A 16,043-nucleotide genomic window follows, 5' to 3' on the forward strand; every position below is an offset into this window, starting at 1 on the left:
GCGCCGCCACACGCAGTCGCAACTTAATACTGAAATAAAAATACAAACCGGAAAGTTATACATAAATTTTCTTTTTTCTCTCGTTATAAAAGTCAGATTAAAATAAAAGTTTATTACTTACCTACTGACTCAGAAATGTTGATTGCACCACAAGTTACGGGCGGTTCAAAGTGGTTTGGAAGTAAATCAGAGGATTACAAAATATCATGAAACATTTGACAATTGGATAAGAGCACAATACGTATAATTATGCTGTCCCATAAACTTTGAGATAAGGTGAATGGACAAAATCATGAGAAAAGTTCAAGTCTAGTTTTTAACGGTCTTTTGTGAAAAGTAGTAAGTTAACCAAGTTTTTACGTCCAAAACAAAAATACTGAGAAATCGTAGACAGTCGCCAATTAATCATCATATTAAGAAATTTGCACTGTTTGCCTTCTTATTATTATACATAGTGATTTATAGAGACTGTCAATTGTCAACTCTTTGTTTTTCAGGGGGCAATTCATTTTTACACGTAATAACTTTAATAATTTTTTTTCTCCATTAATTATTGAAATCTGAAAATTTATAATGCAGGCAGTCCAAGTTCGACCCATGCACTTTGAGGCTACGTTTATGAGTAAACGTACTATAAAAATATTTTAGTTAAAACCTACTCTAAAATACTAGATATTTTCATTTTTCAAAAAGATTTCGTTCATCTTCAATAAACTATTACCTAGTTAGATAAAAATCCGTCGTTGTACAGTATTGACCTGTTGTCAATCTTTTTTTTTTTTTTTTTTTTTTTTTTTTTGTTTATTACAATTCCAATCCTTTGGAGCACTTAAAAATGTTATGCTTTTGGAGCGGAGGTATATTGTAACTTCATTTTGATAAATGTAAAAACTAAAGGAGTAAAAAATCACAATATTTGTAATGACGCTCCATATTTATTTCGAAATTTTGGTTCATTTGAATTGATAGTTTTTCGGGGATTTTTGCATATACCCTAGACTCTAGAGGACGAGCTATTCCATACCCATACAGGTATACACACCGAGCCCTGCACCGAGAGAAAGCGAGAGCGCACATCACTCCACGATCCCGCGGAGCAACAGGTTTTTTTTCTCGGTTTATACGCGGTAAACACATCCTGATAACGTCTCCTTGCAACGCTGCCAATATATATATATTACACTGTACTTGCGTAAAAAATACGCGGATAATCGAGCCCAACAGTCTTACACTATGCTATTTTTTATTTTTAAGCTTGAAATTTAAACCTGAGCTTCGGCGTTCCTTCAAACGAAGGTTATTCAGATTTTTTGTGCGCATTGAACATGTATGGCATTTTTTTCTTCTCGTTTAAAGATACCGAAGTTACAACTGCATTTTATTAAATCTCGATCAGTTACGTCCGTTATAACATAATCGATGTTATCCTTGAATTGCGAAATAGATACATATTCATCAAGTTCTTGAAAACGCAAACATCAACCAAGCGGTATATAATAAGTTGAATAATACAAGAGAAAAAAAAAAAAAAAAAGATGTAATCCTTGTTTTGCAATGAGAGAACTGCATTTGTATTTTATCTCATCGAAAATGCAGATCGACCGACGCGTGCAGCGATCGTTAGGTTTACGAGCTCAAATTTTATTCGATTTGTGCCTCGTACTCACCTTCTTCGTCACAATATAAATCACCGAGTACCGATCGTCTATTCTAATGAATTTCCTCCTACCAGTTAATATACCTTACTGTACGACACCGTAATTTTTTTTTTTTTTTCTCGATCCAGCTTAGATTATCTACTTCGGTGACTTGCAGTTCTCGGACTCTAATTTTTTTTTTTTTTTCCTGACCATCCGAATAATTTATTTGATTGGCATAATTACCTTTGGAATACGTAATATAGGCTGATTTTAAAAATAACAAACACAATAGCGTAGGTATACATACATTATTCTTTGGCGAAACATTTTGCGATTCGCAACTTTGTTCCATACAACAATGATTGATAGAAAATTTAAGCTCTTGAATAGGGCTTTACAAGACCAAGACAATACGAGAATTTGAGTGCATATCGTCTTGGTCTCGAAAAATATCGATTGCAAGTAATCTTGTATTGGTCTTGAAAAAATATTGAGTCAAAAAGTATCGTCTTGTCTTGACGATACTCTTGGTCTTGTCGAGAAAATATTGGTGTTTTTCTAAAAACTGGTTTCAAAAAATACCTTTTTAAAGTTAATATTGCTCAGGTAGTTTTAATTTGCAAATTGTTTTAAATTTTTATTTACTTCATTTTATCTGTCTGTTGGGGGTGGTACATATGGATTTTTTTAAATTTATAAATTAAAAACGAAGTGGAACACTCTAAAGAATTTAAACACAAAGTGGGCAAGGTAGGCTTCTTCCACGTAACTTTTGTCGATAACTCGTATATTTCTATTTAATTATTGTACAGTTTTAGCTTATTTATAAAACAGTATCTTAATAATTAAAAAAAAATTTTCTACTTCCTTTAAAGCGGCTGTAAGAGTAAAAAAATTTGTTGATTACTTCAGCATTTTATTTTTATTTGATTATATCATAAGCTTACTCCATTCAATACATGTGCAAAATTCGTTACGAAAATTCTGCGCCCGATTCGGTAGGCCAATCAGGACAAAGCCCAACCTTTCAACTTCACATTACCTATACATTACTTATAGATACCTACTTAACTGTACCGACGGAACCTGCTCGAAACTCGAAACGCCGAGTCAATTGGGTTACGCTGCAGATATAAGTGAGACGTATCGTAACCTCTTTTTTTAAGTGCTTATGGTATTCAAATATTTCTAAAATGTCAAGTCAAAAAGACGCAAGTGTTACTAATGATTCCTCGACCAACACCCAAGGCCAAAACCCAAAAGTTGGTTATTCTTCATATTTTAAATATGAAAAAGCTGATGGAGAAAAACAAGGTATCTGTCTATTGTGCCAGGCAAAAAAATGTGTGCAGAAACCTATTAAAATGAAGAATAGTAATACGAGTGGCTTGAAAAAACATCTGCAATTGCATCATAAACAAGAGTTTGATACGATGTTTCCACCAAAAGCAACAAATGAGATCAACACTAGATGTGTCGGACAAAAAACGTTGGAATCATGTTTCACGGTGAGTAAAACTTATTTAAATGTAAAAACGATTTTATTCTGTGCATGTAAAAAAGGGGAAAATTCGATTCGCTTTCACTGAGGCTGATGCCCTATTGTACCCAGCGTATTGCCTTTGTTTATTTTATTTTTCGCGTCGCACATTGAAGCCTCAGTTATACCTATATGTCCTAGCGCTGCGTGCCGTGACGCGCATAAGTGTATCTATAAGTATATACTTATTCCTATAAGAGCGCACGGAGGCTCAGTCGACTCGATCGTGGGTCGACACGCAGGCGGCCGCATGCGGAGGGCCGTGATTCCCGGCCGGTACGACTTTTTCGGGCAAGCACCACTGTTAGGCTGCGGACACATGGAGCAGGAACGCTGCAGCGTGAAGCGTGCGCCACTCGTTTGAACCCATGAGAGCGAGCGAGAGGTGCGCGGAAATGCGACAACACGGACCTATCACTAGCTCTCGCAGGTTCAAGTGCCGCGCACGTCACGCTGAAGCGTTCCTGCTCCATGTGTCCGCAGCCTAAATTTGTACATGTGCTTTGATTTCCCGCATTGTTCCTCGTGAGGGGGACGGGCGACTTTTGCCCAGCCAAATTGCTTAATCACCCGCTCTTTCTCTCCCTGTAATATAAGCAAGGCCTCCCATCCCCTATCGTTTCTCTATTCCAACTGCTCAGTGCCCAGAGCCCAGAGTATAGTTGCCCTTCTTAGGAACCGGACGTATATATAGCAGTATTATATAAAAAAAAATAAAACTCTATCTACAGACGTGTGATTGTAGTCTGTAGGCCATGCTTTGACGCACAGACTTTTCGTCTTATGGGTTACGTGTACTCGACGCGAAGTTTTAATTTTATTGGATTCTAATAGTTATTATTATGTTTTTGCTTATCTAAATGCGATTTAATGTTCACGTTGTGTAATTTGACCAAATACGAAATTTCGCTATCCTTAATTTTTTGCAATGAAATCGTTATATTTTTATCTCGATTTTTATTTATGAAATAATAATTTTTTCAGAACAAGATCTCAGAAAATGAACAAGATCGCCTTACGACCTGTTGGATTGCTTACAAGAACCTACCGCTTAATTTTTTTGACGACGATGTGACACAACAGTATTTTCATGCAATTGAATCGAAGTTCACTCCCAAAAAAAATAGCCTAAGATCAAAAGTTATTTCGCAATTCGAACAGATGCAAGCAAATTTAAAAAAGTTGTTACTTAATAACTCTTCAAGGTTTTCTTTCACTATTGATGCTTGGACTGCATCGAATGGATCGTCGTATTATGCAATTACAATCCATTTTATCAACGATGAGTGGCAGTTTATTTCGAATGCACTAGATATAATACCATCTCAAGGAAAGCATTGTGGTTTTGACATTGCTAATATTTTTTTTAAATCTCTTCAAAGTTTTGATATTTCAAACAAAATTCAAGGTATTACGTTGGATAACGCTTCTGCAAATACTTCATTTATTCGTGAACTTGGTGTTTTAATGAAACACAATCAGCTTAATTTTGACACAGAAAATCAACATTTTAAATGTTTTGCCCATATTTTGAATCTTGGAGTACAAGATATTCTAAAATTATTGAATGTTAACTTTCATGATAATGATGATGTTGTAATTGATGGTTTCGAAAATAGTTTTGATAGCGAAAGCGACGAAAGATGTGAAGATGAGTTGGGTTCCGTAATTTATAAGATAAGAAAATTATTTATTAAAATCAGACATGGAGAGAGTCTCGAAAAAAAATTAAAAGTATGCTGTGATGCTACAAGTATTGAGTTTATAAAACCTACGCTAGATGTAAGAACTAGGTGGAATAGCACCAGCGATATGCTTGAAGTTGCATGTAAATTGAAGCCCGCATTAATCATGCTATGTGATACTTATCTAAAATCCACTGAGTTAAATGTATTTTCATTAAATAGTAGTGAGTGGAGCATTATTGATCAGATTTTAAGATTTCTAAGACCTTTTAAACAGATCACAGAAGCAATATCCGGAGAAAAATTCGTAATCTTACCCAAAGCTGTTATAGCTTTAAATATGCTCTTAGATAAGATCGAGTGTGTTGTTAAAAATTTAGATGAAAAACAAGAAAGAAGCTCAGTAGATGAAAAATTATTATTAGCTTATCAAGCTGGACGAAACAAAATTATTAAACATTATCAAAAGTGCAATTGGATATATTGCGTTGCGCTAGTGCTGGATCCTCGTCATAAAGAAATCACTTTCGATTATTCAAAATGGGGAAGTGAAATGAAAAAACAAACTATGCTTAAGTTTAAAAATATCTACAGAAATGATTATTATAATAAGTTTAATAAAGAAAAAAATAACGATGTATTAGATGACAGCTGTAATGTTCCTGAGGATTGCATCAATCTTGATGCTCTATATGAAAAACCAAAGTATTCTAGTCAATGGGATGATGAAATAAATCATTATTTACATTCACCTAGGGCTGTCAGGGATACAGATATATTGCAATGGTGGAAAACTCAGAGTGGGGTATATCCTATTTTATCTCGAATGGCTAGGGATATTCTTAGCATTATGGCCACTTCAGTGCCTTCAGAAAGAGTTTTTTCGGAAGGATCAGCTGTAGTTACAAAAACTAGATGCAGCCTTAAAGACGACGCTATAAGAGCACTTATATGTATTAATAGGTGGATGCATTCTGATTCGAGACAAGCTATATGCAAAGTTAATTTTTAAAATATTATTTTTTCACTGTTCTACGATAGAATATATACTATAAGATTTAAAAAAATAAAATTTATTAAAAATACTATGATTAAAAATTATATTCCTATCATCTAATTTGCATTTTGACTTTATATGTACTTTTCCGTTCTTCTCGATTATATTTATGTGATACCGATACAATGTACCTTGTAGTGTGGATAATAATTTATCTAGTCGCATAAATAAACATCGTACTATATTTGTTTGTTTTTTGTATTTTATGCCGATTATATATTTTCACTATTTAATATTATTTCCGTCTCCCAGACTTTTACGATTCATTTGAGAAATGAAGATTTAAAAAATCTTTTCAAGACCAAGACTCAAGATCTTGTACAGAAAGTCTCGTCAAGACAAGAAGTCTCGACATGTGAGGTATTGATCTTGTCTTGATATCGTCAACTTTAATCTTGTCTTGGTATCGTCTTGATTTTCAAGACAAGACAAGACGATATCAAGACTAATATCGAGTATTGTTAAAGCCCTACTCTTGAACGAGCCTACAATTATCTTGACAGAAGATAAAAAAAAATAATAATAATAATAATAATATATATACTTTTTTGACAGTTGGGTGATGGGCAAAGTGGTTACTTACATACAATATATAGGCTTGTATTTCACGCACACTGTTAAAAATTAAAGTTACAGCTTGGTAACGACAAAAATTTTCCCCCGAATCATCGGCTCGTGCGATGTACAAAATACCACACCTTGTAGACGACTTAGTAGATGTAAAGGGGTGACACGATGGTTCTTGCGTCTCCTGTCCTCGTAATAAACATACCTACCTATCATTTTAATTTTTTTCTCAAACGGATGTACGAGAAAGCGTTTCCGTTATTTTTCCTCCGAACCAATTACGCCTATATTTATATCATAGGTGTACACTCTAAAACCTATATCGAGCGTTTCTTCTATCGATATTCAATGGTAGATGTAGGTAAGTATATAAAGCATTATAAACATGAGAAATAAATATTTAAAAAGCGAGTTTGACGCTAGTCAGGAGACTAAATCGTTAAATTTTTTATGGTAAAAATTTATTGAAAAAAAGTAAAAAATACAACATTGTAAAGTTGCATGTGGCAAGAAGGACGGCGCCGCTCTCGAAGATAAGCTGTAATAAGCATGACTCGGCCCACCTTGTAAAGAGTTACAAACGTTCACCTGCAAGATGATAAATACTTTATTTTCACAACGTGATAACGAAGAATGTAATATGATTGGTTTTGCGCGTCCTCGGCGAAAAATAATTTTCTTGCTTTGCTACTCAACTGTTATCAAAAGTGACGTTCGTCGTAAAAGAGGAAAAACACAAGCTGCTTGTATATGGTTTTCACGCACTTTTTCCGAATATTATAAACTTTATAGCCTACCATGTGTAATTTATAACATAAACTCCTTCAATAAAATGAAAGTATTCGAGACGAGGGTTGCACCACAACAAATATTTTTCAATTCACGAGATATAACTATCCAGTACAGTGTATCTATACGCAAGAGAATGTCTTGAACGCAGTCGAGTACACCTATATTTTGTGTGTATTATCACGCATGTGCATAATTACATGTATTCGCACAAGCGTAGCTGGTAAATAATAAGTAAGTACAGTACGTGCGGGGAAAGTCGTTTCTCATTTAGAAGTGCAAATTGCGTAAAAAAAGTATATGCATACCTACAGCTACTCACTCGAGTATAGAGATGTGCAACAGATACGTCCATTGAGAAGATTCTGTTTTTTTTTTTTTTTTACTTTTTTTCCCATTTTATATTGATATTTAATACAAAAAAAATAAGCACAGTGAGACTAAGCAGTATTTTATTTGCTGGAAATTTTTTTGCCTCGTCTACATCTTATCTTATCTTATCTTACTAATATATAAAGCAGAAGCGCTAAAACCGTTGTAATCGCTAACCGCGAAAACTATTGAACCGATTTTGCTGAAATTTTGCACACTGATTCATGATACTTCCTAGATGGTTTTAGTATAGTTTTTATCTTAAAAAATTTAATAACAATAGCAATAAATGAGCTCAAAGTTTTGCAAAAATACGCCAGCTTTTCACTTTAGTTCAGTAAAATCCGCTAGGTGGCGTCGACATAAAATCGAAGCTACCTGCAACATAATTAAATAAGTGTGGTTATAATAAGCCGGAGCGTATCGGTAGCTGTATAGTCGGGCTTCGGCAGCTCAACAAGCTGTTCAGAGAATGCTGGCGATAGTCCTGCAGCTGGGTATCCTGGTTACGGACGACACTCTTCTCTGAAGGGACAGGGACCTAGATGTCCCTTCACCCTGAATCTCGGCGAGTGCGATCAGAAAAAAAAAAAAATTAATATCAACCGATGCCGTCTCTGCCACAATACCAGGAGACATATCTAGCCGGAGCACAATCTGCTCCAACCCATCAAAGTTGTGAGGGAGTTCCACCATCCCACCTGGTGCAGTTAGAGAGTTTGTGGCTACGAATGTAAGCAAGGGAAGAAAACAGCTCTGAGCTCTGAGGGGCATGGGCAGCCACAATGGCTACCTTCTTGGTCGTCGCGTCCCCAATGCGCTTACCCACATGTTCCCGTCTAACGGTGAGCGGTTGGTTATGCGGGGAACGACCCGAGACGAGATATTCTTTGGTCAGCAGCGTACCTCCCTCCATCCACAGTCTCCGTATATCGAGACTCCCAGGGTAAGAATCAAGCAACCGTAGCCAGCTCTTCATCATCAGGAATAAGAATAGCCTGGAAGTTTCACCACTGGCGCTTTTTAGGGCCATTATAAGTATTTACGTTCCCTACTTAACCATCAATTTCATCGGTTCTTTTTAGGGGCCACCTAAGTGTAAACTACCTTACCAACAAATACATTTTTATTACCATTTCCGGAAGCGATTCGTCGACTAAAAGACTATATTAACTAAAGACGGGCACTATTAAACCCAGTCAGCTATTCACTGGTAGACATCACCTGCGGAGTTGTTCTTCGCAAGGCTGGAAAACCCGGTGACCGACGACTCTATATTAACCTCTTGACTCTAAGCATTTAACCAGGAATCACTGATCCTCTCCAAGGTCTGCGCTGGGCAAACCTATAACAGCTATAAAGGAAAAAAAACTTGAGCCAACGGGACAGCCTCCACTAGACAAGTATCACTAACCAATCTCCCCATCTAAGATCACCAAAACAACTGAATCTGCAAATGAAAAAGGTGCTTTAGACACCAACGTCTTCGACGTTATACCGGGAGACGTTGGGAAAGAGCACTACAACTAGCCCCAAAGCTTCGGACTTTGTAATTTTTCTCCCAATCAGTCTGGGTCTTCAACAGTAAGCCAGAGAAGATCACCCTAAGGTATCCAGGCAGTCACAATTGCTGTTAACTGCAGTCAAGAAAGAGTTAACTTAAGAAGCTCACCGGTCTTTTTTAGGGCCATCGGACGTCGAACTACCTAGCGATTATATATATTAGAACTTAACAAAGTTGACTGAAAATAGCCTTTAGGGGTCATAAAAGTCGTAAGCATACCAATAGTCGCAAAAGGGTATATTGGAAAGAAAACCTCAAATGTATCTAATGAATACAATTTGAGGCGTCAAGAAACTGACGCAGAAAATTTATCGAGATTGAAACAGCAGCGTCAAAATCGTCAACTTAAGAGTCCATTACGTGAGAGATCAGCTTTTCATTGTACCCTCACAGCAATCTCTGAAATCTTTAAAGATCCTACTTCAGATTTTTTAATGAGTAGAAAATGTATTTGTGTTTTTGTGGCAATAAAAATGTTGGGTTTAAGGTCCAGGACTTTGTTGCTCTGGTAATAAAATTGTGAGATATGAGAAAAAACAATTTTTTTTTAATATAAATTTTTTGGGGGTTTAAAATCTTAACAGCTTTAAAAAATAGCCCTTTTCGTGAATTACACAGAAGAAACCAAATCAATAACTTCTTATAGCCATCGATTATTTTATGGCATAAAGAACGCATGGTACTTTTCAGCATAATTATTTTTTTCAATTTGTACACCTTATTATTTGACCAAATAAACTACATGGATTCCGAAAAAATATGTTTTTAATAAGAAGATTTTTGTTCTGAGATGTATCGGGAATATGTGTAAAATTTTTTAACTAAAAATGTTTCACATTACGTGTCAACACACTACGGTGTTTTATTTAGTAAGTCTCGGGCGAAGCCGAGACGGGGGGCTGCTAGTGTGTTATACTTACAAGTATCTACAGATACTGTTGTGGTGATAGAAAAAGAAAGTGATGAAAAATTTTTCGACTAAACAATTTTAATAATTTTCAAATAAAATCGACGCGACATCGTTTACAAGGTACATAAAAATATGCTCTGCCAAATCAAAATGAAAATCAAAGAAAAAACTTTAAATGAATTTTTTTTCTGTTTGTTACTCTCACAATTTTTTTTTTTTTTTTTTTTTTCTATTTACCGCGAACTGTTCGTTATGTTAGTTTAGTAAGCAACCGTATATTCGTACACTGTCGTTTTTCCAATAATTTGCTCGGACTTTTTGCGCGGGGCAAGGGACAACCCGGAACGACGCTGAAGCAATATTTCGCCGGGGAATCCCACTTTAAACTCAAGCCGGTTTTCAAAGACCGGTACTTTTTCTTCCCCATTGAAAACAGCTGAGAAAAAAAAAAAACATCCAAGTGTTACGCAAAACTAATATCGTTTTGCATCAATTGGATCCTAAAAACAAACTTGAATGATTATTTAAAAATATTGCTTACCAAAGTCATGAAATAGGCCATTTTTTCAATTATATTGTGATGTAAATCATTTAAGCGAGATTTTCAAAAAGGGAATTTACATAAACTCGACTTGTTGGTGTACAAATGTAACATAACTGCATGAATTAAGGGCACTTTTTATATCCTTCGAAACATTTTTAAACCTGACGAGTTTGGTGGATATAGCCGTTTCGAATATTGTATTGTCCTACGTCACACACTGCATGCATGTTGACAAATCGTTATACGTGAGATTGAACTCTAAGATTGTTCGAGCGAATAAAATTGAAGAATTGGAAGTGTGACATCAGATTAACTGCCATACGAGTACGTATATACACTGCTGACGAGATATTATGTATTTGTCATAAAACTATAGCTCTCTGTAATAACGTAGATATTATCGAGAATACCGTTTTAGCTCGAAGATTTTTATTTATTGCTCTTTAGGGTCCATAGTATATAATATAACATGTCACTGATGACTTTACAGATGTAGTAATTTTGCTCCGAACGTAAAATAATCAATCATCTTGAATGAATAGTAAAGTGACAAAGTGATTTCGAGTTTCAAATTTTATTTTTTCATTTACGTCTTGAATCGTTTGTCATTAAGTGCATATCTGTATGTATATTATCGAAGACAGGGCACATACATTCTTAATTAACATCCATATAACTCGGGAATTCCGAGGGGCATACTCGAGCCCGACCGTTATTATATTTTATTTTTCCTTTTTTCCAACATTAAGTATTGATTGTGAGGAAACGCCTATAGACACATACATATTTCAACGCGCCTGGAAATCCACACGCGCACGCCTCCGTAGTCCACGTTTTTCGTTCAAACACTGCATTTGTAACAAAATGATCTGAACTTAATACCACAACTGATGTTGTTTACAATTTTCCTCGCCATAGTAAAACTTTACCCTTATACCCTCGATCGATAGGCCATATAGATGTGAATAATGGAGCAATTGCTTGAAAACACATATAACTATTTTCGAGTCGTTTGGTATTAGGTATAATAACAATAATTGAAATTAACCGCAGTCCAAAAAATAAGTATACCCACAACAGCCTGCACGCACATATGGTTCACAAGTTCCAATAAACGACCGCGAGCTTGGGAATGAAACTGATAATATACACCGTCGCGGTATGGATGAGGCAGGAAGTGAAATCGCGGGTGTAAGACCTTGACCACGAGCGTGAGCGTATATAGGTACATACAGGTACAAAGTACAGCAACGCGCGTGCATTGCGAGCTCGAGGTTTTATTGGGTTGGGGGGGGGTGATGCCAATGAAAAATTAAAAAAAAAAAAAAAAAAAAAAACGCGATATGGACAAACAGTTGAAAAAGAAAAGAAGAAAAAAGGTAGAAATTGTTCCTTTGAAAATGTATAGGGTGCACAAGTGCGTTGCGTAAACGGGACGATTCGAGGGAAAAAGTGCACGTCAGTGTCTTATTTTAAGGAGAATAAGTACGATCCATAAAAATGTTTGTATCGTTTGAAAAAACGTCACCTGCGTATAACTACGTAACAATAAAGGACAACGTTTACCTCATCCCCATCAGGACTGACACCCCGTGTATATTCTAGAACAAAGCAGTATAACCGTGGAAGCGCGTGCACCCACCCGTGTGAAAATATAAGTACTAAAGTTTTTCGACCTTAAACTTGTCCACTATACCTTACCTCCGTACATCGTGTAACGCGCTGGGGGGGCGTCGAAACTTCAAGACGCTTTTTTTCGAGAAACGATTATACTTATCATGTGTATATATATCCAAGTAAAGCAGTGCACGTGTACAGGTATAACGTATAAGTATATATGTGTGTATGTTCTATCGACGCCTTTTCTCTCTTGGAAGGACAGGTTCGCGCCGTCCTGAAACATTAATGCCACCGGCGAAACTTTGACCGGCTAGGCGCTCCGTAACGAAGGCTTTTCGCGTAAGCGATCGAACAATCATTTCCTCGTGTTGGCCATTATTGGCTTTTAGGTGAAATTTTTTATTTTTTGCTTTACAATTATGTAAGCATCATCAGTGTGCGATTTGGTTGGGACTGGGATTCCTTGAAGGTCGGGCGCGCTTTTTTTGCACGGGACAAAAAAAATCGAGAATTTATCGATACCAACATTTTCCGTACACCCATATACACGTCTATACGAGCCGGAAGTTTCACTAAAACGTCCTTGGGGGGAAAAGTTTCGCGGGACACGCAAAAGACTCGTCTCAAATTACCTTCAATTATATACATCCGTAACTTTTTACAAGTTTGCGCGCGTGTGTATATGTTTAGCAATTTAAAATAATACCCGTCCCTTTTAAATTCGCGAGGACATCACTTTGTACAATACGTATTATCATCTACCCGAGCTAATACTTTTTTTTTTTTTTTTTCTTTTACTTTTAGTTGTTTTAACGACGGGCTTGGCCATTTTGTGTGTTGATGGGTTGGTGGCAATGCCATAGGTCATCCTTTTGTCATTTTAATGGGTTTACATACAAGTATGAAAAAATGGCTTAAATGTCCCATTGGTAATCGAGAGTCGTATAAAAAATATTCTAATCCGCTCTAATCCACTATGGTCAAATACCGGAAAGCGACCGAACCACGAGATTGGGAGTGGCCGATGAAAATGGATTGTTTATGTATTGAAACTTAAAATCGTTACCCGCAATTATCGAAAAAATCGTTCGCCAGCCTGTTCGACGTCACGTAAACAATTCGAGAACGATTTTACAATCTTGCGAGCGAGTGCGCGCTTCCATGCCCTACTTGAGAAATTTTTTTTTTTTTTTTTTTTGGTGCATCGATTCTTTCTCTATTCCTTTTTGACTTAGCGCTGAAAATCATAGAATGGTCCGATGAGTATATGGGAAGAAAAGCGTATTCTTGAAAGGCTCAATTCACGACAGACGGCCAATTGTGTCGGAATTCCGGATGAAAAAAAAAAAGGAAAAAATATCGGTATGTCTGCGCTTTCAAGTTTACGGTAATTGTTATTGGCCCAATTTATATGTATAGAGTCAATGGGAAAGCGATGACCGAACGATCGGGAGCTATTGTTCATACCTCGTTGCCTTGAAAAATCGTCACTTCGGACCGAAATTTCGTACATAAAATCAATTCGCTTGCGTCAGCGTTAGACATTACCACCCTATCGACAGGTGTGTGTGTGTGTGTCTGTGTGTGAAAATACGAAATCTGTCAAGGTCATTGCCGCTGCTCGTAAGATTTCGACCCGATTTTATCGATTTATCGTGTATAACTCTTGATGATTATTATTATTATTTCATTCACGCAAGTATCAAGCAATTGTTATTTTTTTTTTTTTACATGAAATGGGTTTTCAAGTTTTTTTAGGGAAAACTTTATACTCGTTGTTCTTCATTACCCATCAAATTTATTTATCCTCCCGATTTCCCGCTGCAGTGCACGTACACAGCAATCCATCATGATCTTTAAATCTTCAATTTACTCAATTCATCTTTCAATTTTACTTCGTTAATAATGGATTTGTTAAAAATCACTGTCACAAACATAAAATACATGTATTCAAGCCAAGATTCATTTATATTTTGACACTGTCCTACGCTCCATTTTCATTGTTCTGTTAGATAGGCATCAGCAGAGTATCAAAGGACGCGCGACAAAAAGCTAATCGAGTTCGGTGAGCATTGTAACTCTATAAATATTGTTATTTGTTATTATTAATTATCATTATACTAAATACAGTTCTAGATTTTTTTCCTTGCAGATAAAAAAATATATATTGTGGTGACTCGGTAAGAATACCGAGTAATATTTCAATATCTCTTTCAGTAATATTATTCGGTAATATTGATCAAAAAATTTTTGAGGTATAATTATGAATGCAGTATTTACTTTATTCGCATGAAAAAATACATCAAACAAATTTTTATGTCTGGAAATGTCACAAGAATTGAGATTTATAAATGTGAAATAGATAAAGAAAAAAAAAACAGTATTCAAAGTACCGTAACATTATTGTCGTGCAGACACTTTTATCATGACTGCACTTTAAAAAATAAACAATTGAAGTGAATTAAACGAAAAACATTGGTAATTTATCGATTATTTCTGATTTAACCTGGACTTTAACCTGCTCTTGTTGGAGCCTACTGAGATCGATATTAACGCTGAAACGAAAATTATTCATATTTTATAAAAGTCACGGGCATTCTAGTTGCAATATTATTTTTAGTGATGTATCAAAATCAAACTCACTCTTGGGTAAGAGCTCTTGCTCGGAAAGCAGCAAGATGCGCGTAATACGTTGGTGCCGGATAACTCACGGACCTTGTACAGCGGCAAAACATGTGACACAAGTAATAAGTAAGCTGCTCGATTTGGTTTTCCGTCAGGTTCGAGTCATCCCATAAGCACCTATATTTCGTAGGCCTAGCAGTACCCTAAAAAATTGAATGTTTTTTTTTTTTTTTTTTTTTTTTTTTTTTTTAATATACTGTTACGTAGGGAAGATTATTATTCTTAATTAACCGAATTAAAATACAAAATGAAAAAAATTCGCATACTTGTATACTGGCATGAGATATTAGATAAAAGTCAATGTGGGAAGGGTGCGTTATATGCGTATCGACAATTGTTCCAGCTTGAACATTCTTGTTTCGATCATCGCTATTTCTGGGGTCGGCCGGGAATAACCTTACGTGATGTCTTTTTTGGACTACCAAAAATGTTATTTTTGGCTCGTAATCGGGTTCCAGGAGTTTACAGGCTCTTTTTATGGCAGTCAATTCTTTTGCCAATACTTGACCAAATTGTCCCTCACTCACACCGTCTCTGTTAACGAAAATGATTAAAATTTATTAAACCACGTTAAATTGTATCATTTTAAAAATATTAATGTTCATCAAAATCTTAAGTTTTAGTTTTTTTACCTAAAATAAAACAATTTCGTTGGCTTCCTTTCCTTTCCATCTACCCGAGCTAATACTTTTTTTTTTTTTTTTTCTTTTACTTTTAGTTGTTTTAACGACGGGCTTGGCCATTTTGTGTGTTGATGGGTTGGTGGCAATGCCATAGGTCATCCTTTTGTCATTTTAATGGGTTTACATACAAGTATGAAAAAATGGCTTAAATGTCCCATTGGTAATCGAGAGTCGTATAAAAAATATTCTAATCCGCTCTAATCCACTATGGTCAAATACCGGAAAGCGACCGAACCACGAGATTGGGAGTGGCCGATGAAAATGGATTGTTTATGTATTGAAACTTAAAATCGTTACCCGCAATTATCGAAAAAATCGTTCGCCAGCCTGTTCGACGTCACGTAAACAATTCGAGAACGATTTTACAATCTTGCGAGCGAGTGCGCG

The 16,043-nt window shown here is 35.9% G+C and overlaps 1 protein-coding gene across 1 annotated transcript; it reads right to left on the minus strand.

Annotated features, from left to right (window-relative positions):
• Positions 1–14,555: 14,555 nt before the first annotated feature.
• On the minus strand, positions 14,556–15,748 carry LOC149375039 (protein argonaute-2-like). Its single transcript, XM_089590845.1, has 4 exons — positions 15,606–15,748; positions 15,240–15,507; positions 14,932–15,116; positions 14,556–14,843 (listed from the first exon to the last, which is right to left on the minus strand). The coding sequence occupies exons 1-4, from the start codon at positions 15,746–15,748 to the stop codon at positions 14,750–14,752; spliced, it is 690 nt and encodes a 229-aa protein (XP_089446971.1). The 3' UTR covers positions 14,556–14,749.
• Between the last annotated feature and the right edge of the window lie 295 nt (positions 15,749–16,043).

This window comes from Copidosoma floridanum, unplaced genomic scaffold (genome assembly GCF_036245765.1).
Source record: "Copidosoma floridanum isolate Cflo_tuat_1 unplaced genomic scaffold, Cflo_Japanese_pri ptg000013l, whole genome shotgun sequence".
In the NCBI taxonomy this organism is placed as follows: domain Eukaryota; kingdom Metazoa; phylum Arthropoda; class Insecta; order Hymenoptera; family Encyrtidae; genus Copidosoma; species Copidosoma floridanum.

Coding starts and splice junctions, on each gene's coding strand:
- LOC149375039 (XM_089590845.1), bottom strand. CDS start 15,748: ATGGCATTGCCACCAACCCATCAACACACAAAATGGCCAAGCCCGTCG. Junction 15,508..15,605: donor ACGAAATTGTTTTATTTTAG/GTAAAAAAACTA, acceptor TTTCGTTAACAG/AGACGGTGTGAGTGAGGGAC. Junction 14,844..14,931: donor GCAAGAGCTCTTACCCAAGA/GTGAGTTTGATT, acceptor TTTTCGTTTCAG/CGTTAATATCGATCTCAGTA.